The sequence below is a fragment of the Hevea brasiliensis genome, chromosome 6 (genome assembly GCF_030052815.1).
Source record: "Hevea brasiliensis isolate MT/VB/25A 57/8 chromosome 6, ASM3005281v1, whole genome shotgun sequence".
Lineage (NCBI taxonomy): Eukaryota > Viridiplantae > Streptophyta > Magnoliopsida > Malpighiales > Euphorbiaceae > Hevea > Hevea brasiliensis.
Genome location: NC_079498.1, coordinates 2,763,312 through 2,786,334, shown reverse-complemented (window position 1 = coordinate 2,786,334; position 23,023 = coordinate 2,763,312). Strand labels below are relative to the sequence as shown.

At 33.1% G+C, this 23,023-nt stretch overlaps 2 protein-coding genes across 3 annotated transcripts in view; one reads left to right on the top strand and one right to left on the bottom strand.

Annotated features, from left to right (window-relative positions):
• Nucleotides 1-6,681: 6,681 nt before the first annotated feature.
• Nucleotides 6,682-8,611, top strand: LOC110659132 (uncharacterized). The gene is made up of 2 exons (XM_021816995.2): nucleotides 6,682-7,129; nucleotides 7,296-8,611. Exons 1-2 carry the CDS (start codon nucleotides 7,076-7,078, stop codon nucleotides 7,998-8,000), a joined length of 759 nt encoding a protein of 252 aa, XP_021672687.2. The 5' UTR covers nucleotides 6,682-7,075; the 3' UTR covers nucleotides 8,001-8,611.
• Nucleotides 8,612-9,920: 1,309 nt separating this feature from the next.
• Nucleotides 9,921-23,023, bottom strand: part of LOC110659134 (DNA ligase 1) — a 32,679-nt gene continuing 19,576 nt past the window's right edge. Inside the window, exons 8-18 of one of the 2 annotated variants that reach the window (XR_009149357.1) lie at nucleotides 14,942-15,073; nucleotides 13,480-13,592; nucleotides 12,971-13,072; nucleotides 12,825-12,886; nucleotides 12,557-12,628; nucleotides 12,399-12,472; nucleotides 12,265-12,321; nucleotides 11,248-11,325; nucleotides 10,536-10,613; nucleotides 10,235-10,393; nucleotides 9,921-10,131 (exon numbers count right to left, since the gene is read on the bottom strand). Coding sequence is in view for 1 of the 2 variants with exons in the window: in XM_021816998.2 (XP_021672690.2) it covers nucleotides 10,310-10,393; nucleotides 10,536-10,613; nucleotides 11,248-11,325; nucleotides 12,265-12,321; nucleotides 12,399-12,472; nucleotides 12,557-12,628; nucleotides 12,825-12,886; nucleotides 12,971-13,072; nucleotides 13,480-13,592; nucleotides 14,942-15,073 (852 nt within the window). In the remaining variant the exon portion in view is untranslated. Of the gene's footprint in view, nucleotides 10,394-10,535; nucleotides 10,614-11,247; nucleotides 11,326-12,264; nucleotides 12,322-12,398; nucleotides 12,473-12,556; nucleotides 12,629-12,824; nucleotides 12,887-12,970; nucleotides 13,073-13,479; nucleotides 13,593-14,941; nucleotides 15,074-23,023 lie in introns of both variants that reach the window. The other variant, XM_021816998.2, reaches the window with a different exon arrangement.

The window sequence follows — 23,023 nt, the reverse complement described above, 5'->3', positions numbered from 1 at the left end:
ATTTACACTTAATAATGTTCGTTCATCAAAATGGAGAGAACGAATACTTAAATTTGACCTACAGATAACCAAGTCATAATCTCAACCATCAAAAAGCATTTCTTCTTCTGAATCAATGGAAGAAGAAAAGCCTTTGTTAAAAGACTATAAAAATAAAAAGCCTATATATCATCAAGACCCACCTCTTGAAATGACCGTCCAAATATCACAATCAACAATTATATAAATTTATATTAAAAATAAATTATCACGTAATATATTTAACTCTTATTTTTAATTTAATATGGTATTAGAATCTGAATTAAACTGCTTATTTCAACTTTTTATTATTAAGATTGTATAATTGAATTTATATTGAGTTAATATTAACTAATTTTTAAGTGACAAGGGAAAGAAATGTAAACAATACGTAAAATTAATTAATATGATTAAAAAAAAAAACTTGTTTAGAGGCTTTTTAACTTTAGTATAACAAAAATGAGGTGTGATTGGCGCTTGGGATTCCAAAGATATGCAAGAACATGATATGATTTGAGATGAAATTGATAGACCCACCTAAAGACTAAAAACTAAAGAGCCCTCCAACCTTTGATTCTCTCAATTTCTTTGTGACCCCACACGCCTTAACAAAGTTGGCATCCATGATTTTCTAGGTCCCTTCCGACAGGTATTAGCCGTTGGTACCCCACCTTTTGTATCCCTGTCTATATATCTATCTCTCTATCCCTTGTGTGTAATCTAATTCTAAGCCTTCATGTAATCTTTTAATTGTATGCTAATTCTGTTTTTATTCCAAGTTTCTAAGGTCTATTTATATATGTATATGACAATCAAGTTTGATTTGACTTTAGTTTTATGGTTAATATGTTAAATCTTTCATTAACTTGCTAATCAATATTAACTTTCTTTTTCTATTGTTTTTTTTGGTAGGATACGTAATATCAATCACATGCATTATATATGCTAAGATTATTTGCATAATTTGTGTTTATTTTTTATTCATTAGATTTTTACTATGATTCAAATTTCACATTTCATAATTTTATAGATGATTATAAAATTATTTCCTTCGTTCATTTTTAGTTAGATATGAGTTTTACACACAGTAATTAAAGAGATAATTAAATAATCTCATTTTTAAAAATATACTAATGATCGACTAAATTGCTATTTATCTTATATAATTATTTTAATTTTTTAGTTTTAAAAAATTGTATAAAACTAAAGGGTAAAATTACTCTTATATTTAGTAGAGATAAAGAGTAAAATTTTAAAAAAAATAATTTACTTCTTAATTTTTTTAAATGTGACAAATAATTTTGAAGAAAAAAAAAACTCAAATTCAACAAATAAAAATGAACAAATGAAGTATTGAATTAAAACTCATTGGTTGCTTAATTTGTATTTAACTACATGACATTTGGCCTACGAAAGATGAGCTCAATGGTTAAATAATTCAATTCTTGATACACCCTATCTTAAATTCAAATTGTATTGATTTTTGTTAAAATTTCTCTAAGGTAGGTAATACATAAACTCTACTATGAATCTCTAGTAATATGTAAGCCTTCTCTGGCCTGGAATAGAGATGCCCTTTGCAACCCTAAACATTAGTTCTATCAAGAAGAAACTACATGGCATTTGAGTGAATTTTGGACTTGAATTATAATTTTAAAATAGTTCTTTGAACTTATAATATGGCAATTATAAACTCTAAAGTAAATATCTATAGAATAAAGTTATAAATTTTGAAGATACAATCATCTTTGAATCCATAATTGTAGGATACAAAGGAACAACCTAAATTTGATGGGGTGATTAGCAATCTTTAAAGACTTTTGAAAGAATCAATCCCCTTAACCATCCAAAAGAAATTGGTTACTTCTTTTTAACCAACTACCATTCTTTCTTTGGAGAGTTAGTTATTATAACTTTAGACCCTCACCTTTGATGAAAATTAATATTTATCTCTAAACATTTGATCCCATTTTTGTTTTCTTAATCCTTAAGACCTACAAATAGACTATTATTGTGCCCTAGATTCTAAACAAAGAGTAAAAACCTTTGTCACCTTAACTAGGATATCAAATGTATCCTTTGATTTATTTTTTTAGCATAAAGTTGAATTGTTAGGTATTTTATATAATAGATATAGTGCCTGTTTAACATTGCGTTTGGAATGCTAAAATTTATTTTTTGAATAAAAGTACCATTTTGAATACTGTTTAAAAAGTTATTTTGTTATTTCAGTATTTTTATAATTAAAATTTATTAAATTTAATTTTAAATTATTTTTTAATACTCTCTAATTGATATATTTAAAAGAATGATTTTATCAACAACGATTATAACAACAATGCCAAACAGATTTATATACAGGTGATCGACTGATAAAAGCTTTAGTGGTTTTAATTATGTGAAGGGATCATGTGTGCAACTTCTTTTTAATTAATAAAGATATCTTAATTACCCATATGATTATCATCAATTAAAAAAATTAAATATTGTTAGAACCCTAAATTTGGCCGACCAAATACTGCAAAAGTGCACCAAAATTTCAAACCTTGATGGAGAATCATAGAAACTTATCCTTTTGGTTTATAAATTAGCCAGCATTTAGTGGGTATCTTGTAGGCTTATTTTGGGTCCAAATTAATTACTAGGATTGCTTACGATAGAATTTTGTTGTTCTTGTTGCCAACCACATCATAGCCTCATAGATAAATTTTTGTTTGATATTATTATTAAAATTATTGTTGAGAGAAGTTCTTTTAAAATATATTAATTAAAAATGTTAAAAATTAAATTTAACAATTATAAAAATATTAAATAATAAAATAAATTTTCTAATTATTTTTTAAATAATATATAAAATATAATCATATAGATTTCACTAAATCTCACAAATTATTGTAATTTATTGACATCTAGATATATTTTTTTATTAATGGCGCGTAAATTTAGACCATGTTCAGCAACATTTTTTAAGATAATATTTAGTATTTTAACCATGGTCAAAATACTACCTCTATTCGGTGATCTATTGTTTATAGTAGTGTGTAGAGGTTGAGAGAATAATTTATAAAAAATTATCTCTCTTATTTTTTAGATGTTGATAAAATGTTTTAATTAGAATCAATAAGATAATACCACTATTTTTATATTTAATAATTAATTTAATAATTATTTTTATCGAACTTTTCTACTTTAAATTATTATATAAATAATTAATCACTAACAATTAATAAAATAATTAACAGCTGCTAAAACAGTCAATAACTATTAAAATGGTTAATATTACCGAACATAAACTTAATATACTTTTTCATAAAAAAAAAATTAACATTAAGAACCTATTAAAAAATGTGCAACCCTAAAAATTAAATAAATAAGCAGATGGGTCCTAAAAAAATCCAAATATTAAATATATAGCAGTAAAAAAAATTATTATATTCATGGAGTATTATTTTATAATGGATATATGTTTGGTAAAGATGATATTGTAATGACATTATGTTGTCCCCTCTTTTGTAAGTGAGGGTGACTTTCTTAAAGATTTTCTACACTCTACAAAGACAAACTAAATTATGGGTTTCGTGCAGTGTGAGGCTTAGAATGTCTTCTAATTAATCAAATATTATATATATTTATTAATATAATGATTATGATAATTAATTAATATAATGATAAATGTCTTATTATTATGGAGATCATGATTAGAATTAGTATATCATCTCACGACATGCTTGACATTAATAAATAAGGAATTAATGTAACGCATTTCTTTTCAGTAAATAGTTATATATGAAACCTTGGATAATGAATAGGGATTGCAATGGTTAGATATGCTGTCTAAATTTAAATTTGATTAATATTTTAAAAATTTATATTTATTTTAAATTCGAATAAAATTTATTTTTAATCATTTAAACTCAAACTTAATTATTATTACTTAAAAAATACTTGAATTCATTTGATTTTATATTTATAATTAATAATTTAAATAGAAAATAATTTTTATTAATAATTTATATTTTAAAATTTAATACTTTCATAAAATATTTAAATTCTATTTTACATAAAATAAAATATATAAATATTATAAATATTATTATAAAAAATATATTTTATATTTAATTAAATATTTATATAAACATATTCGAGTAACAGATATTCAATAAATAAAATCCAAATTTATCATGAGTATTATTCTTTAAATCCGAACTCATCCCAAACTTATCTATATGGATTTGATCAGATTGAGTACTTATAAAAACTCAATCTGTTACTATCCCTGATAATGAATCATCGTGATAAATTCAATTTTAGCACCACTTGACCTACCAAAATATTAATTGTTGAGGCATCACTAATAATACCCACTTAATGAGTGATTAAAAATAATTAATAATTAATTATAAAAATAATTAATAATTAATAAGTTTTAATTGAATAATATTAGAGTGGTTAAGACTATAAAATATCAAATTTAAATCTAATTAAACTCAATTATAAAAATTTAAAAAAAAAAATGATAACCAAGCAAAAGTGAGAAGAGGTGGCACCTGGGAGAACTCACATATGCAGGTTGAATTTGATGAAGGGGGAGAGAGTGTATATATATAATAAAAAGCCAAAGATTAACAAACCTCGGATGGGGCCACTTTATTCCTTTCGAAAATTTTTGGATGATTAGTTCTTGGATTTTTACCACTACTTTTTCCTTTGTAGAAACCCAAAAAAAAAAAATCAATAATAACCACTATATCCTTTATTTTTCAAATGAAATCTTTTGTTAAATATTCACCCTTTTATTAAATTTTTATCTATTTTTTATTGGGTAGAGTTAATTTTTGTATATTAAGATTAAATTTATTATATAAAAAATTTATTTAAGAATATTATTGAGAGTCTTGAATTAGTCAAAGAGAAGCCTTCTCCTTTCCTGCAAGGAGGACTTTATTGTTCAAAATGGGTCCATCAACTTTCTTTAGCAAAAATATTGGTGGGAAAGTTTGGTTACCAGCTCCCTCTTCTGACCAATGAATCTATGTGTTGTATATATAAAATATGAGAGCTTGAAAGAGATTTTTAATTAGCAAGCTATAAGAAAACAATATCTATAGAGAATTGGATGTCTTAATTCTAATGGTGAGCAATGAGCAAATGCAAACTACTCCTCAAGTCAAAAAAATGAGAGACATTAAATGGTTTTGTCAAAAAAGACATGCCCATCAATTGTTCCCTAAATATGACAAAATTTCTCTTACTTCGAAATTTATTATTAAATCCTATAAATTTATAATTGTGAAAAAATTTACCCATTTTTGGGTATATATTCACAATCAATATATAAATATTATATTATATAAAATCATGATAGAACACATTTAAAATTAAATGTATAAATATATTAATTACATATTCAATAAAAAAAATATTGTACCTTTTACATTTATACATATCAAGAAACATTTCATCATATTTATATCGAAAATCAAAGTTTAAAATACTTTTGTGGATAAAGTTAATTGGGCTTCAAATTATAATAAAAGTATTTTTTTTTAGTGATTTTTTTAATCTTTTTTATTGAATTTAGAAGACCAACTTGGTAAAAATTGTCTAATTTTTTAAAAAGAAAATCATTTTCTTTGTGGAATGAGTGAAGATTATTCTGTGGTATATATAGAGATGAGCCAATTAGGAATTATTCCACAGAATTAAACTAAAGAATCCCACCTAATTTCTATCAATAAAACCACTCACCTAAAGATTTAAGCTTATATACATTTTCTTTTTTCATTTATCTTAAATTATAGGTTTTTTTTTTATTTTAAAATGATAATTTATTTATTAATATGTTCATATTTGATATGTTATAAATAAATTTTTTTTTTCCTCAAATGAAATTTAATCAAGAATGCATGAAGGGAAAAGTAGGTGATAGTAAGCATTTAGAAAAATCAAAGCTTATGTTTAACAGTTGACGCAGCCCACGTGGGAGAAAATTATTTGCTTATTGCATTTTTCCCCCACTTTTAATTATTTCTTATAAAGGATATTTTTCATATTCACAACATAATTAATTCAGTTGATCAAAATATAAATTCCCTTTTCTTATAATTAAGATAAAGCATTTTATGATTATTTATTTTGAGATTAGCTTTATTACAAAAGTTTAATTATTAAAAAAAAAAATGACAATGCTATTGTAATAAAGGGACTTAAAAATGTTATGTTTACTGAATCTGTTTTTTAACATTAAAAAAGTGAAATTATTATGGATGAGATTCCAATCTTAAAAAAAAAAACAATAAAACATGTAAATTGAAAAAATTAAGAAAAACGCTTCACTTGCAAAAATATGGAGAGGTAGAGAAACTTCCAATAAACGATAAAAAGCAAGCATAGATATATATAATTGGATTGGAATGAAATTTCAATTCGAGACCTAATAATTTCGAATTTGAAAATATATATATTTTTTAACCTAATTGATAAATAAAAAATATCAATTTTAATCAAGTTGATATTGAAGACTTTAGCATACTTTAAGGTAAACAATTCTACACTTTGTCCCAATTACAAGCAAGTGGGCAGTAAAGTACAGGCAATGGCTATTTGGCCAAAAGAAGAAACTTGGTTGGAGTGATGATATATGTTGGAGGAGACTAGTCTTTCCCTGCCTCCTTTTACCTCTCATATCTGAAATCTGATTCCCAGATGGCTCTGCAACTGGCGTGTGGATACTGGATAAAGCCATAGACTCGGTACAAAATACTGACTTCAATACACATAGAGAGGGATGGAGACAAAGTAGGAATAGGATATATAGAAAATTGGGATTTAGCAATGGTAGGGTTTTGGCTTTTTGTGCTTTTGTTCAACACCTAGTGAGAAAAGTAAAAGGGAACATACGACGCATGAGAAAACAGTAGAACAAGCGGTGCTTGTGCTTCTTCTTATAAGAGCTACCTAAACCACTCAAAAACCCCCCACATCTCTCCCTCTTTTTCTCTTGAAAACATCTTTGGTTCACACTTCAGTCCATAGGTCTAGTTTAGTGTTTAGGCGCATGGACACTCAAAGAAGTTCTCTTCTTGGCTGGGCGTACTACTGCCAAGGAAAGGTTAACACATTTCTTCAATTTCGTTTCTGTTTTGCTCTACTGCAATTAGAAAGATTGATTGGTTGTTTTTCTTGTATGCTTAAGTATATCTTATGAGGAAGTGTTTTTTCTTTTGGCATTTTGAGGGCAATTTTGTTGATGGCTGTTCTATGTTGTGATTATGCAGACCATGGAAGAGTTAAAGAATTCCCTTTTGTTCACAAGTTTGGAGCTTGAGCAAACAAGGCTAGCAGCTCAAGAAGAGCTGAGAAAGAGGGATGATCAGTTGAGTTATCTCAAAGATCTGCTTAACAAAATCACAAGTGAGAGGGATGAGGCAAGGGAAAGATGCCAAAGACTTCTCCTTGAGAAGCTCTTGCTTCAACAACAGCAGCTGCAGCAGCAGAATGCTCCTCTCTCTGGGATTTCCAGCATTGAAGATGAACCCAGAAGAGCAATCGACTCTAACAATGGCTTCTCATCATCAGATTGTGAAGAGAGCATTGTTTCATCTCCAGTTATTGACCCAATTTCACAACCACCTCAATTGCCATCAGCTGTAGCTTCACAGTCTTTGCCTCAAGCAACAATTGAGGTGGTGCCTCAAAAGCCCTTACCTGAAAAGGGAAAGCTTTTACAAGCAGTGATGAAAGCTGGCCCTCTCTTGCAGACTCTTCTTCTAGCTGGACCACTCCCTCAATGGAGACACCCACCACCACCACTCGAGTGCTTTGAGATCCCACCTGTCGCAATACCTTCACCACCTCCACCACCACAGCTCCTCCACCAAGACTCCTTGATAAACATTAATGGTTGCAATAGGAAGAGGGTACTCTGTGATGGCTCTGACTCTCCAACAGAGACCAAGCATCAAAGGATACTTCTCCACTGACCACTACAACAACTGAGTGAAGAATTTACACAATTATTAAATATATATTCATAAATCATTTTAGTACCCCTGAAAATTAGTGAGGAATGGAATTTGCAATGGTATTGGTGGGTATGTGACTGATCTAGCATTTTGTACAGAAGGTTTATTTTAGAGAAGCTATTCCCAGTTGACTAAAGAGGAGAGAGAGTAGAAGGCTTGTCCTTGGCTATTTTTGTGCCAGTGTCTTGGGGTGGAGAATTTTGCCTCTTCTTTTTTTGGTTTTTTTTTTTACTCTTCACATTTTAGTTTTTGCTTCATGATGTGAAAGGGAGATTGGTTTCTCCAAAATTGCTGTGGCATGTAAAATGTAACTTTAGATGCTTAGTTTTCGAATCCTAAGCGTGAGAGCATGAAAGATAGAAGGAAATCACAATCCAGAAAAACTAGATGATGGGTGTGAAGTTGTTGGGATTGGAAGATTGGTGAGGCCAACAACCATAAAGTCTCATAGACCTGCTTGTTGGGATGAGTGGATCCCACAAATTAGAATCAGGATCTACTACTGGTGTGATGTATGATTATATTACTCCTTTTTGGAGAGGAAGTATAATCTTGTGTTTTTCTCTAAATGTCATTTTCCCTCTTCTCTATTTTTAACTCTCTAATTTCATCAAAGCTTCTTTTTAATTCCATATGCCCCACTCAAATTCTGGCGTGTTTATTTTAGCATAAACTTTCATCTCCTTTAAGTAAACCAAATAATGCAAGGACGTTGTATTGCCCTTCACATGCAAAATATATCATTACCCGACTGAGGGGACACACACTAGTCTTCTGCGGAACCATGTTCAGCAGTTACATTTACTAGACAATGAAAAAGAAAAAGTAGTGGTTGATCTCAGTAGTAATGTCCTGTTTTCTCCTATAAAATGATGCCATTTCACAACCTTCTACCAACCAGGTTGATCTTCCATTAGGATAATTCAACTACTCATTGCTCATAATCAAATCCTATTCTTAGGCAAGAATGAAATAAATTTTAAAAAGTTCAAGAATGAAATCTTGTTTAAGCCGTGCAAATCTCATTCATCCTTCAGAATCATATTATGTCCAAGAGAAGCACAAGAAAACTTTCCAGGCAGATAGACATCAAGAGAAAAACAGAGTGGCCTAAGAAATCATGTCAAGAGGCATCATCCTTCAAAATTTACACAAAAAAACAAAAGCACAAGACGAACGAAACTTGTACAAGTTGCAATTGCCAATTGATATGATCCTTTGAACCCTGAGACGAGGTTAGGAATGTTAGGCTGCGAAAGCTGAAAGCAAAAACCTGCCCGGGGTCAAGGGTTGTCTGGTCTACACGGTAGAAGCTTAGAAATAAGAAACTTGACCAAGGACTCGATGATTATTCAAAAGAATAGACTAGACCTCCTCCCTCAAACGTCTCTTCGCAAGAGAAGGTTCACAATCAAAGTAGCCCAGATCCATCTCATTCAATTAAGTTAAAAACCTAATAAAATGTTCAACCCAGATTGGAAGTAGATGGAAATACAGAGAATAAGCAAAGGTTCAACCGAGCAGGAAAGCTTTCACGATCGCCTAAACCAATTTCTCACAAAGAATAGTAACTTATTGACCTTTCTCCCTCTAAGCTCTTAGTTTTCAGCACTACATACATATTCCTTCATGATAGGCTCATGGCCATGACCCATGTTTTTAAAATTCACATTCAAGAACTTCAGTTATGTTTGGGAGAGGGACGACTCCTTTCCATTTTCATCCCTCCCAAATAAAGACTGAAAACACTTGGTGGACAATTATGTTGGATATTCGAATATGGCAAGTGAATGGTCGATTGGCCTTCTGATCGAAACTAGGCCTTCCAATTTCTAGGTTCAATCTAAGGCTGACAATTTAATCCATAACACTACAAAGTCTAGAAAGCACAAAAGCATTGCATTATGTTAATAAATTATTTTCTCAGGAAGAAAGAAAAGAAACAAAGAAAACGAAAAAAAGACTAATCAGACACTCCTGTGTAGTGTACAAAGCCAATGATTTTGAAATCCCACAATTCAGATTATGGGAAATTTTCGACCAACTGGATACAATTTGAATCAGATGGAAAATTTCATTTCGTTGCATCCTGCACCAAGTAAATGAGCACAAATCTGATAAGACATGATTACGCAGTCCCGTTTTCAGTATTAGACTCGAAAGTCAATCCATGTTCATAGGGCTCTACTCACAAGTATCCACAATGCTGCTGATCTTTACAAAGAAAATTCTCTGAAAAATGACTGGAACATCAGAAAATCTTAGCCTCAATCATCTTCACTGTCATCTTGATTTTTCGCTTGATTATTGTTTGGTTGATTAGGCTTTTGAGCATCATACATCTCAGCAACCTGGATATATATGGAAAAAGACATTAAGTGGAGAACACAGCGTAATAAACTTCTAACCTATGATAGTTTACTTTGCCTTGTTCCTCATGTTTGGTGATCTGATCTCATGTTAAATTATCCAGTAAGTAGGACACTTTATTACCTGATTAGATGTTGTGGCTTCCTCTGGAGACTTGTCCGTCCGGACTCTTACTAGTCGTGGGAATCGCAGCGAAACACCCTAAAGCAAGGACCCAAAAAACAAATAAAAAGCTAATAATTTGATCTAACAAAAAAAGAAACTGCTAAGAGAAGCATATTAGAGTGCAACCCAAAACAGACATGCACATGCACCTTTTATTTCACAAAAACTATATGAAAAGCCCAAATGATACTGTTCCAAGGAAAGCATCCTGAACAACTTAGACAAGCAATGCAATTCCAACCATGGGCAAGACATGATCACCACCACCAACTGATCCCCAGCATATTGAGCATATTTAAAAACATGTTAATCTCAAGATACTCACATTTGGAACCCACAAATGCAAATGTGGAAAGCCAAAATTCCAAAAGAAACATGTCTAAATGCAAGCAGTCACAATATTATGGAGCACAGAAACTCTAGACATCTTTACTCCCTTCTATTTTCTGTTTCATATAGCTGGTGAAAGCACAAAAATAAACTGCCACATGTTGAATGGCTCTCAAAAAGGGTAGAAATGAAAGTTCAGGTGACGGGTTATTTGTCAAACAATGTTTCAATGTGAGGCAACGACATCAGCTGGTTGAAGCAACCAGCTCCTGTCCACATGGATCCCTTTCTTTTATTATGTATCAAATAAATTGCCAACTAATAAGAAGATGAATTCAACCTTGTCTCTTTCCGCTTTGCCAAGTGCAGCACTATAAACAGGGCTAATAGTCAAGTCTGCAGCTTTCACCTCCCATACCTACATTTTTCATAAAAATAACAACATGAAGTGTGAAATTAATGCCCAGTATATATGGTGCAGGGAAACAAAAAGTTTCATTGAACTAAGAACAGATATGGTTCCCGATGCGAGCTTCTTTCAATTTCACGGTTTTCATAAGCAAAGTAATATATTATAGCTTTAAAAATAATTTATTTACATGTATTTTTTTATCTTTCATTTTCTCAATAAGCTAGATAAATAGAATCTAAGCAAATAGAAAGCAACCTTGCAGAACAATTTATTTTTAATAATTGAGAAAAATGAGTATCAACTATGGTGATGTTTGAGCAAAGACATTTAGTAGCTAAATGCTAGGCATGCAATGCTTATTGTTTCTCAAATGCTAATATTTCCCATAACTAAATTTTGACGCTTGTCTGAATGTGTTTGTATAAAGTTTATTCAAGCCTTTTCAGTTTCATCAGAAACCAGCCAAATCCATGAGCCTGATAATTCTTTGATGTCAAAAGGACAATCGCTGAAAGAAAAATAAAAGGAAAATAATTTACTTGGTAAGCAACATTCAACAGTTTTTTTATGGCACAAGATCATGAGCTTAGAATTTCAAGTAGCAGAAAAGACATCTTTTTTGGTCTAAGAAAAGATGTACCCATACTCATGCAGTCAGAACCAGAAACCAGCTGAGAATAACCATTATGAAGATACTCGAGTCATTTGTTTCCATCCATATGGGGATTCAAGAGTCCCATTCACATTGTTTTGGGTGATTTCCAGCGCATATTCAGGAATGAGTTATGGATGTGAAACCAAAGAACAGAATTCTATCAACCAATTACAGTGTAGATACAAAATATGGATCCAAATCCAAGAACCAAAGTTTAGACAAGAAAATGGGAAGAAAACACAAGATGGGCAAGAGTATAGACTGGTGTTTTTAAAGACGATAACTATTACCTCACTGGGCTCAAACCACACATCTGGATTAATTTTATCACCATGCCTATAGTATGGCTGGAACCAACCAAATAGAAAGTTAGAATTGGCAAAGTAATAATAACTCCACCATTACCATGAAAAGAATAACAGACCTTTGGTTTAGGAATCACTTTAGAACGAAGCCCATTAGAGAGATCTTCAAGCACTTGCTCAGAAAATCCAGTTCCTGTCCATTATAAATAGAAGAGAATGGCATCAATATTAAAATAACTAAAATTTCATAAAACCTTTTTTTTTTTTTTTAAATTACCTATTTTACATATGCTTTGGTACTCTTCATTATCTTTGTCGTAACAAGCGAGAAGAAAAGCACCATAGACACCTAAGGCCAAGCAACAAAGTGTTGTAAACAAATATAGGTTTAGACATGAAAGTAGAATGCTTGTCTCCACTATACCCAAAAACTGTGCTCCAACATATCAACATAAGCAACATGAAACTTACAGCAGTATGGGGTTAGTAAATGTATATGATACACAAACAGATGCCTGCTTAATTCAACTAAAACAGTAGTTTACCTGCACGTTTCCCACGACCATGGAAAGCAGCAATAGGTACAAGATCCAGCGAGTCCCCAATGCTGCAGAGCATAGCCCACAATAATAATCATATTCTTTTATAATTTAACAAGATGTGCATAAAGCTGATATTCCTTTAATCTTACTTGTCCATGTAATCTTTCTTCAATTTTAGCCAGTTCAGCGATCGCTTGGAAGGCTCATATGTGGCATCTTTGTTCAATGTTTTGATGATTAAACCCTCACAACTGCACACTAAGATGAATCAATGACTAAAAAAACAGCAAGCATCAACTCTATGCCGACTTTGTGCAAGAAATACCATCTTTCAATGAAAAATGGATACATGCAGCAATGTATAGTCATTTCATCAAGAAACCTTCAAACACAAACACACAAGCGCACATATACTGAACAAAGATAGAATACCCCATAAGCTTGGACAAAGAGATGAGTTTTTGATTTCAAAAAACTTAAGCTATGAAGCAGATACGTAGACGATATTTATGGCCATACCAAACTTGATACCTAACCAATATAGAATTACATAAACGAGATGTAAATGCAACAGGAAATCATCAACATGCTAATAGTGAGCATATCCTAAAACGTGCTTGTTGCCTGCTGAAAAGAGCCCAAAGCATGAGATCACAACCTAGCATCAACAGCAGCACCAAGGAACGTTTGAATTTCCTCAAGATCATTTGATGTTACAGCTGTTGCAAACTGAAAATATCCAGGGTCTTCCTCAAATGAGTCATAAAGCCGCTGCACACAACCAAAGTACAGACCCATCATTTAATGAGTATTTTCTGACTTAGGCAGATTAGTTACATCCATGCTAAATACATTTGTCAGCATATAGCCCATGATTCAAAGATTTCACATTGCAGATATTAGGACCTCCATTATCACATGATGTCATACCTGTGTTAATAAATTTAATCAGGAGGCCATCATTCAACATGGTACATATATAAAATCCAATTGTGGTATATTCCTAGACTTGTGAACTCAGAATCCTCCTTTGTTCTCTCCAGTCTCCTCTCAAGGAACTTTACTGCTCTTAATTTCCTAAAAGGTTCAAAGGCCAAAGACCAAAGCATTTTCTGTAGCATTCAGCAAGACCTAAATAACATTGTTAATAATAATATTTTTTTCAAGTCCAGTCATTGTTCTCAACAAATTGTGCATGTCTTTTAAAAGGCATAATTGTGTAGCAAGGTGTTTTGTCTCCTATGTAGAGAGGTGCAATCCTCAATTTAAGGCATGAAATTTTTGAGTTTTAGGCTTCTGTTTTCAATATATTATGCAATATGCATGGTGCAAACAAAATTAATACAAATGAGATTACTTATAGATGCAAAACATATACATATGGTTACAGCACACGCATAATAAGTCTCACGTGCAGGAGCTACTTGATAACTGGCTGCCACGTAACTTTCAAAAAGTAGACTTTTTATTACAACAACATGGCCCAATACATAGCACTAAAAGGGAAAATAAATAAATAAATAAATAACTCTAAAATATCCCTAATAGAATAAAAACATCAAACTGTATGACAAATCATTAAGCACCCTTTCCACCATAGCAGAGCAGTCTTAAAGTCTTCTTTCAAAAGGCTCTATAATATTTAATTCTTGATTGCAACAAGAATGACTAATAAAATTGCAGTAAGAATATGACCAATAAAATATTGGTAAGTAGATCATCACTAGTTGATAAGTAAAACTCTTTGTTGAGATAGAGAGAGAGAGAGAGAGAGAAGTTCCAACCATTGCATTGATGAGACAAATGTAGCAAAATTTACAGACATCCCTTGCTTTAACAGAATTGGCACCATTAGCTCAAACATCAGCAGCCATGACACAGACATTGCAATCCTACCTAACTACATTACTACACAGTGGATATGTTTCTTATTACAAATATTCATAGTAGTTAGAAGATTGTAGATGAAAGCAATACAAATGGCGTTTCACACTTGGATATGTGGCACATCATATCACAATCACTTTCAAAGCCAACAATTTTTCTTGCCAAAGAGTAGAAATACTACGATGAATGTTTGAATTTAATGAGAAGGGTAAAAAAAGAAAGAAAGAATGTACCTGTCTACGAACTTCTAATTGTTTCTGAATAAGTGGTTCGCCATTAAGATACAACATATCAAATGCAAATATGCAAACATTAACCTTGATGTCACTCATCACAACATTTTTGCGGGGCCGACTACTAAGGATCTGCAACAACATATACCCATAAAAATTTTATCTCAATTCTCAACTCAAAAGTGTTGGCATCCTAACTGTTTACCTGGTGATTAAAACTATCTTCTACGATATTTCAAAAATTAGCATACGTACACAAATAAAGAACATATAGAGGTTTTATTGCTAGCATACGGTATAATTTACTTGCTCAGTACAGTTAAGCCATACGTCAAAAAGCTATGTTAAAAAAAAAAACTCATGAATATTCTTGAAAATATGAAGGAATATGATCTATTGAAAACCATTTAGGCTAATAAACAAACCTAAAGAATTACTGACAATTTAATTCAAGATTCTTTGGTTTTCTATGCAACATGATGTTTTGAGAGAGGGTTATGGAGGGAAAAGCTAGTATTGCAGTTACATGTCTTAGAAGAGTAGTTATAACTGATAGAAGCAGTTACGAGGAATTAGTTACTAGCTAAAAGTAGTATAAAAACAGAAACAGTACCTGTAATCACTCATTCAAGAATCAAATACAAGAATTACCACTCTTCTTCTGTATATTCTCCCTAAATCTTCCCCCCTTTCTGTTTCTTTTCTCAACCCAGTTTATTTCTATTTCTTTCTCTCCCTATTTCTCTATTTCAAAGTGCATTATAGGTCTGCCATGTAACAGTTGGCATCAGAGCTTGAAATGGATGGCCAGATTTCTTCTGCCCATCTTTCTATTACTCTTCTTCTTACTTTCTTGAATTGCTTCTTTCTTTCTTGAAACTCTTGAAATTCCAGAAAATATCTGAAATAACAATCTTTCTACTCTCCCTTTCTCTCTTTCCTCGCAAATACTCCTTTCTTTTTTTTCTAACTTCTTTCAATCTCTTTTTCCTTTCATTTCTGCTCTGTTAGGATTCCAAAACCCTAATATTCGAAATTCCAACAAATATCAAAAATCAATACAACAATTATCATTCTACTTCTTCTATTTTCTCTGATTCTTCCTTCAATTATGTTTCTCTTTTCAACTAATCTTTTTCTTAGATTTATCTTTTAGGGTTTCCATTTCCATTTCTCTATCAAACCTCTGTTGCAGAATTGTTGGAGCATCCATGGAACTACAACCTTGGCAAGAAGAGATCCTGCTGGATGTGTTTGAACGTCTCAAGAGATTGCAAGAACAGTGGGGGAAATGGGGAAAATCTGAGAAGCTTGATGTCAGTGAACAAAAAAATGATGAAGATTGCCTTCTTGGAAATTCTGATAAGCCAAATGAAGACCAAGATGACTCAAGTGAAGTTTCTCATAAGAATGACAAGGGCACTACTGAGATGGAGCAGGACTTTCTTGCTGATACTTCTAATGTAAGTGAGGGCTTTAAGGAGGAGGAGGAGACTGTTGTCACCAGGCGCCCAGGCAAGGCAAAATCCAGGCACCTCACCTAAGAAGCCTCCAGGCGAGGCGACTTCAACCAGGTGCTTCCTAAGCGCCCAGTCGAGGCCTAGGCGAGGCGAGGAAAGGCAAGAAAAGGAAATAAATTTTAAAAAAAAAAAGTTGAGAAAGATCGTGGCCACCTTGTCCTCTTTCTTTTTTTCTTTTTTTTTGGTTAAACATTTCTATTATTTTTCTTCATTCTTCTCTTCTATCCCTCAAATTCTGAAATTCTTTTTTTGCTGTCACTTTTTTTTTTCTTAAACCAGTATATTATTTAAAATTCTGCATGTATTCTATATTTTTTTTGTCTAAAATTCTGTCACTTTTATTTTATTCCAGCCGAGTATGTTTATTGTTCCTTTTCTTGTTTTTATTACGCGTTATTAGAAGTGTCGTGGAATTCTTTGTATAGAAAGAGATGATTCTCCTTAATTTCAATTAATCTGTACATAGGTATATATATACAATTGATTCCTATAACTGTGTTCTACTAATTAGGAAGAAATCTTAAATAAGAAATCCTAAATAAGAATACAGAATACAGAATATACAAAGAAATAATATAGTGATTGACTTTCCATAACACTCCCCCTCAAGTTCGAGCATAGATGTTAATCATGCCCAACTTGTTACAAATGCAGTCAATCCTAGCTCCATTCAGAGCTTGTGTGAAAATATCTACTAACTGCTCTCCAGTTTTGATGTGTCCTGTCGAGATGATCTGTTATTGAATCTTTTTACGAACAAAGTGACAATCAATCTCAATATGTTTGGTCCACTCATGAAACACCGGATTAGAAGCGATATGAAGAGCAGCTTGATTATCACACCACAATTTCGCAGGCAGAGAGGTCTTAAAACCTGTCTCATCTATTAATTGAAGTATCCACATTACCTCACATACTGATTGTGCCATGACTCTGTATTCGGATTCAGCACTAGATCGAGAAACTACACTCTGCTTCTTGCTTCTCAAAGACACCAAATTTCTTCCAACAAAAATGCAATATCCAGCAGTTGACCTCCTATCAACCTTAGATCCAGCCCTGTCAGCATCTGAAAAACATTCAACATTCAAATGCCCATGACTACCATATAACAAATCTCTTCCTGGAGCGCCCTTCAGATAACACAAGATTTGTCCCAAGGCTTCCCAATGAGCAACAGTTGGGGAAGACATAAACTAACTTACCACGCTAACGGCATAAGCAATGTTAAGACAAGTAACTGTTAGGTAGTTCAATTTTCCTACCAATCTCCTGTACCTCTCTGGATCTTCAAACAACTCACTATCGCCTGCTAACAGTTGTAAATTTGGAGTCATTGGTGCACTACAAGGCTTAGCACTTAATTTTCCTGTCTCTGTCAATAAATCGAGGACATATTTTCTTTGAGACAAGAAAATACCCTTCTTACTTCTCATAACTTCAATACCCAAGAAATACTTTAACAATCCCAAGTCTTTGGTCCGAAACTGGGTTTGGAGGAAGGTTTTAAGAGATGAAATACCTGCAGAGTCACTCCCAGTGATGACAATGTCACCCAGATTGCCTATAAAATACTGAGTGATCACACTTACTCTTTTGCATACCAAATTCTTATACTGCTTCACTGAATCTCCCAAACCAGGCCCTAAGACTTTGTTTCAAGCCATAAAGAGACTTCCGAAGCCTACAAACTTTACCCAACTCCCCCTGAACAATAAACCCAGGTGGTTGAGCAACAACACCTCCTCCTGAAGATCACCATGAAGGAAAGCATTCTTGATATTTAATTGGTGCAAGGGCCAATCATATGTAGCTGCTAAAGAGATAAACAAGCGAACAGAAGTAAGTTTAGCTACAGGAGAAAAAGTATCAGAGTAATCAACCCCATATGCCTGAGCATATCCTTTTGCTACAAGGCGTGCTTTTAACTTAGCCATAGAACCATCACGATTTACCTTTACTGTAAATACCCATTTGCAACTAATAGTTTTCTTACCAGCGGGCAAAGGCAACAGTTCCCATGTACCATTAGCATCTAAAGCCTCCATTTCCTCTTTCACAAGAAGACACACCAGATGAGACAAAGGCCTCACCAATGATTAGGGATAGGAACAGAGTTTAAAGAAGTAACAAAACACCGAGAACAAGAAGATAATTGATTATAAGAAATAAAAGATACAAAGAGCAATGGGTAAGTCTAGATCAGAATCATGATCAGTATGAGGTACAAGATCTCCCAACGAAGTAACTGGTGGAGGATCTGAGTCAGGAATCTCCAATCTCCTGGAATAAACAGGAATAACGGGAGGTCGAGTAAGTCTAGAGACAGAAGGAACAGACTATTGGAGAGGACTAGACATTGGTTGGAAAGTATATATTAAGAGATCATCCTCCTCCCCTAACTCTCATATACAGATGATTGAGGAAAAAATGGAGCGGACTCAAAAAATGTGACATCTGCAGAAACAAGATAACGATTAAGAGTTGGAGAGAAACAGCGATACCCTTTTTGCAGCCGGGAGTACCGAAGGAAGACACATTTGAGAGACTTTGGATCTAATTTAGTAACCTGTGGACGAACATCACGCACAAAACAGGTACAACAAAAAATACGGGGTTCAACAGGGAACAAAGATTTTGTAAGACACAAAGCAGTATAAGGAATATCCCAATTAAGGACAGAAGACGGCATACGATTGATCAAAAAACATGCCGTAGAAACTGCATCCACCCAAAAGTATTTAGGAACTTTCATCTGAAAAAGAAGAGCACGAGTTACCTCAAAAAAATGCCGATTTTTTCTTTCGGCCACGCTATTTTGGGATGGGGTATCCACACAGGAAGACTGATGAAGAAAGCTATTTTGTGTCATATAAGACTAAAATTGTGCTGAAAAGTATTCTTTGGTATTGTCACTTCTTAATATGCGCACAGAAATATTAAATTGAGTTTTGATTTCATTACAAAAGGCACAAAAGATAGAAAACACCTCAGAACGATTCTTCATTAAATATAACCAGGTAACACGAGAGTAATCATTAACAAAAGTAACAAAATAACAAAATCCAGTTTTAGAAGTAACAGAACAAGGACTCCAAACATCAGAATGAACTAACTCAAAAGGGGATGAAGCCCGTTTATTGACTCTAGACACGTAAGGCAAACGATGATGTTTTGCAAACTGACACGACTCACATTCTAGTACTGATAAAGACTGAAACTGAGGACATAGCTTTTTCATGGTTGACAAAGAAGGATGACCCAATCTACAATGACCTTCAAGAGATGTTAAGATACTGGAGCAAATAAGCGACCGCGGTATATGATTTTCCAGAATGTAGAGACCACCTGACTCACGTCCTCTACCAATAATCTGCTTCGTCGTAAGATCCTGAAACAAACACTAATCAGGAAAAAAGGAAACTGAACAATTTAATGTACGAGTAAGTTTACTAACAGAAAGTAGATTAAAAGAAAATTTTGGTAGACACAAAACAGATGACAAAGAAATTGACGAAGTCGGGTTCGTAGTTCTAGAACCCATAACACAATAAGTAGAACCATCAGCTAAAGTAACGGTAGAGGAAGTGAGATTAGACTGAAAAACAAATAGAAGACTAGAATTACCTGTCATGTGATCTGTCGCACCAGAATCAATAGCCCATTTGGATGAGGAAGACACAAGGCATGTAATGGATTTACCTGATTCAGCGATCGCAGTGACAGGAGAACTGGTAGGCTTTAGAGATGCCTGATACTGGGAAAACTGTGCAAAATTCTCTGCGGATACCAAAATAGTTTTCTCAGAGGAAGATACTGTAGAATCCTCTACTGCCATATTTGCCATCTATGATCACTGATTTTTCCTCTGAAGTTGCAGACAATTATATTTTATATGGCCAAGCTCATGGCAATAATAACAAATGACTCCTCTTGAGTCCTGATTAGAACTAGCCTTTCCATTACTCGACATTGCTGTAATTCCTCCTCTACTTCCTCTTCTATTACCCTGTTGCCCATTTGGATTACGGCTAATAAGAGCACTACTGGCAGGCTATGAAGATTGAGTACTCTCTATACGAAGGACCCGTGTGAACGTTTCATGCAAAGAGGAAATCTCAGAACTGGAGAGAATCTGAGATTTAGCAGTCTCATACTCTGAAGGAAGGCCTGCAAAAAAACTCATAACAGCCAGTTGCTCCCGTTGGGCCTGCTGAACTTTCACATTAGGATTAAAAGGCAACAATACATTAAGTTCCTCATATACCCGTTTAAAATCCATAAAATAAGCCATGAGAAACTTATCCTCTTTCTCAGCACGGTAGAATGCTTTACAAACATTATAAATACGGGAGATATTCCCTTTACCAGAATACAGAAAATCTAAGTAATCCATCAATTCCTTAACAAATTCACAGTGATTAATTAAACTAATTACCTCACTGTGAATCGAGTTCCAAAGCTGCAAAAACAACCGAGCATCCTCCCTTAGCCAAGTTTGTTGTGTATCATCAGTAGGTGGGTCTTTAATAAGGTGATCATCCTTATCAATGCTACGTAAATAGACCCTAACAGTCTTACTCCACTCCAAGTAATTCGAACCATTAAGTTTGTATTCCGTGATCTTAGTCATCACCGGAATCACATCAGAAATAATATTCTTATTGTCTGACATTTGTTAAGATAAAGAAAACTAACCGAAACGCTAATCCAAAGTGCTTACAACAGCAAAATAACCCAAAATCATAAATCAAGCAAATACCAAAATAGGATTTGAGAGCCAAACTTCAGAAGTCCTTTAATGGTATACTGGATCAGGCAACAGCACACAGTGGTAGATTGAGGGGGTTGAGGTGACGCCAGCGATGTTGATCGGAGTCCAAACGGCCGGTCGGCGGCCAAGGTCTCTCCTGAACTGGGTGGTGAGAACAAATAGCCACCCTAGATAGATGACCTGCTCTGATACCATGTAGAAAGAGATGATTCTCCTTAATTTCAATTAATCTGCACATGGGTATATATATACAATTGATTCCTATAATTGTGTTCTACTAATTAGGAAGAAATCCTAAATAAGAAATCCTAAATAGGAATACAGAATATACAAAGAAATAATATAGTGATTGACTTTCCATAACACTTTGGATTTCATTGTTTTATACTCGGTCAATGGAAATAAAAGAATCTTTTCACTCTTCTCCTTCATTGATCTATGATTTAAATTCCTAACTCCATCAAATACACTGCCCATCCCAATTTTTTTTACCTCTCTTGAATATTATTTTTTAAGGAATCACTCGATACATTCAATGAATATTATTTTTCTAAAATTTTGTTACATTGCACATTACAATCTACTTGAATACTCTATTACAATAATGTAGTCTATTCTAGCACATAAACAATAAAAAGGATACAGTATGAAAACATACATGAATGCTTTTGATCTTGAAGCTTAAAACATATAATATATTATGAAATATGGATATAAAATTCAGCAATTTATTGATTGTGTAATATATTAGAGTTTTTTACATTATATATTTAATTATTTATTATTTTATAATGAACTAGAGCCTCACTTCGCTCGAGCGAGCGCCTAGCACCTCGAGTGATGGAGGACCTTCTCTCCTAAGGGCGCCTAGCGCTCTTGACAACACTAGGAGGAGAATGATGAAGATGTAGAAAACATAAACCATGGAACTGAAATTTCTGGACAAATGGCAGTGAAATGGGATCGCTAATTCAAAAGGAGAGTAAGGGATTTTGATGTTAAGGAGACTTTCTTGATGATGCAGCAATTCTTCATGGTGATGGAGAAGAGGAAGAGGCTGATATCGTTGGTGATAGAGAAGAGGAAAAGGATGATATTATTGGTGATGGAAAGGAGATTATCCTGGATCAATCAAATTCAATTGAATATGAAGACATGGCTACTAGGGATGCTATTTTGTCATTGACAGCAAATGGTACCACATGCAAGGAAATATGGGGCACTGAAATAAAGGATAAAGCTTCCAATTTCAGTTGTGATTCATATGAAAATCCTGAAGAAATATCCAATTTGTCTTTATCAAAGGAAAGGGTGCTGGAATATGCATGTTATTCTCATCTTTTCTATGTTAGCGTTATTCATATTGAAGTTGGGAGGGTAAGGTTCCAGCAGGGTACTGACAGTGTTCCTATAGCTTCTATTTCCAGAGATACTCTAGCTCTTAGTATTCAACAACTCATTAACAGGCAATATCAGGTGTTTGTGGAACAAAAAATTTGAAGAGAAAATTTCAGGGAACCAAAAGGATGTTTCTTTTGCTGAGAGTATTCTGATTAGAGAAGGAAACATGGAATTTTTTGAAGAAGAAAAGTATTGGGATCTTGGTGGTATTTTATTTGAGCTAAGATCATGAAATCATAAAAAACTCAGAGCATGAGTTTGAAATTAGGAGAAGATAAAGAAAGAAAATGTCTTTTTTGAGATACTGCACTCATTCACTGCTTAAAGAGAATGAGTTTGAAATAAAGAGAAAAAAATCAGGCCTTGCTGCAACTGTTTGTTACCACG

What these genes read in the sequence shown, in the direction of transcription:
- LOC110659132 (XM_021816995.2), top strand. Translation starts at nt 7,076, where the DNA reads ATGGACACTCAAAGAAGTTCTCTTCTTGGCTGGGCGTACTACTGCCAA. An exon ending in CGTACTACTGCCAAGGAAAG is followed by an intron (nt 7,130 to 7,295) that starts GTTAACACATTT and finishes GTGATTATGCAG; the next exon opens with ACCATGGAAGAGTTAAAGAA.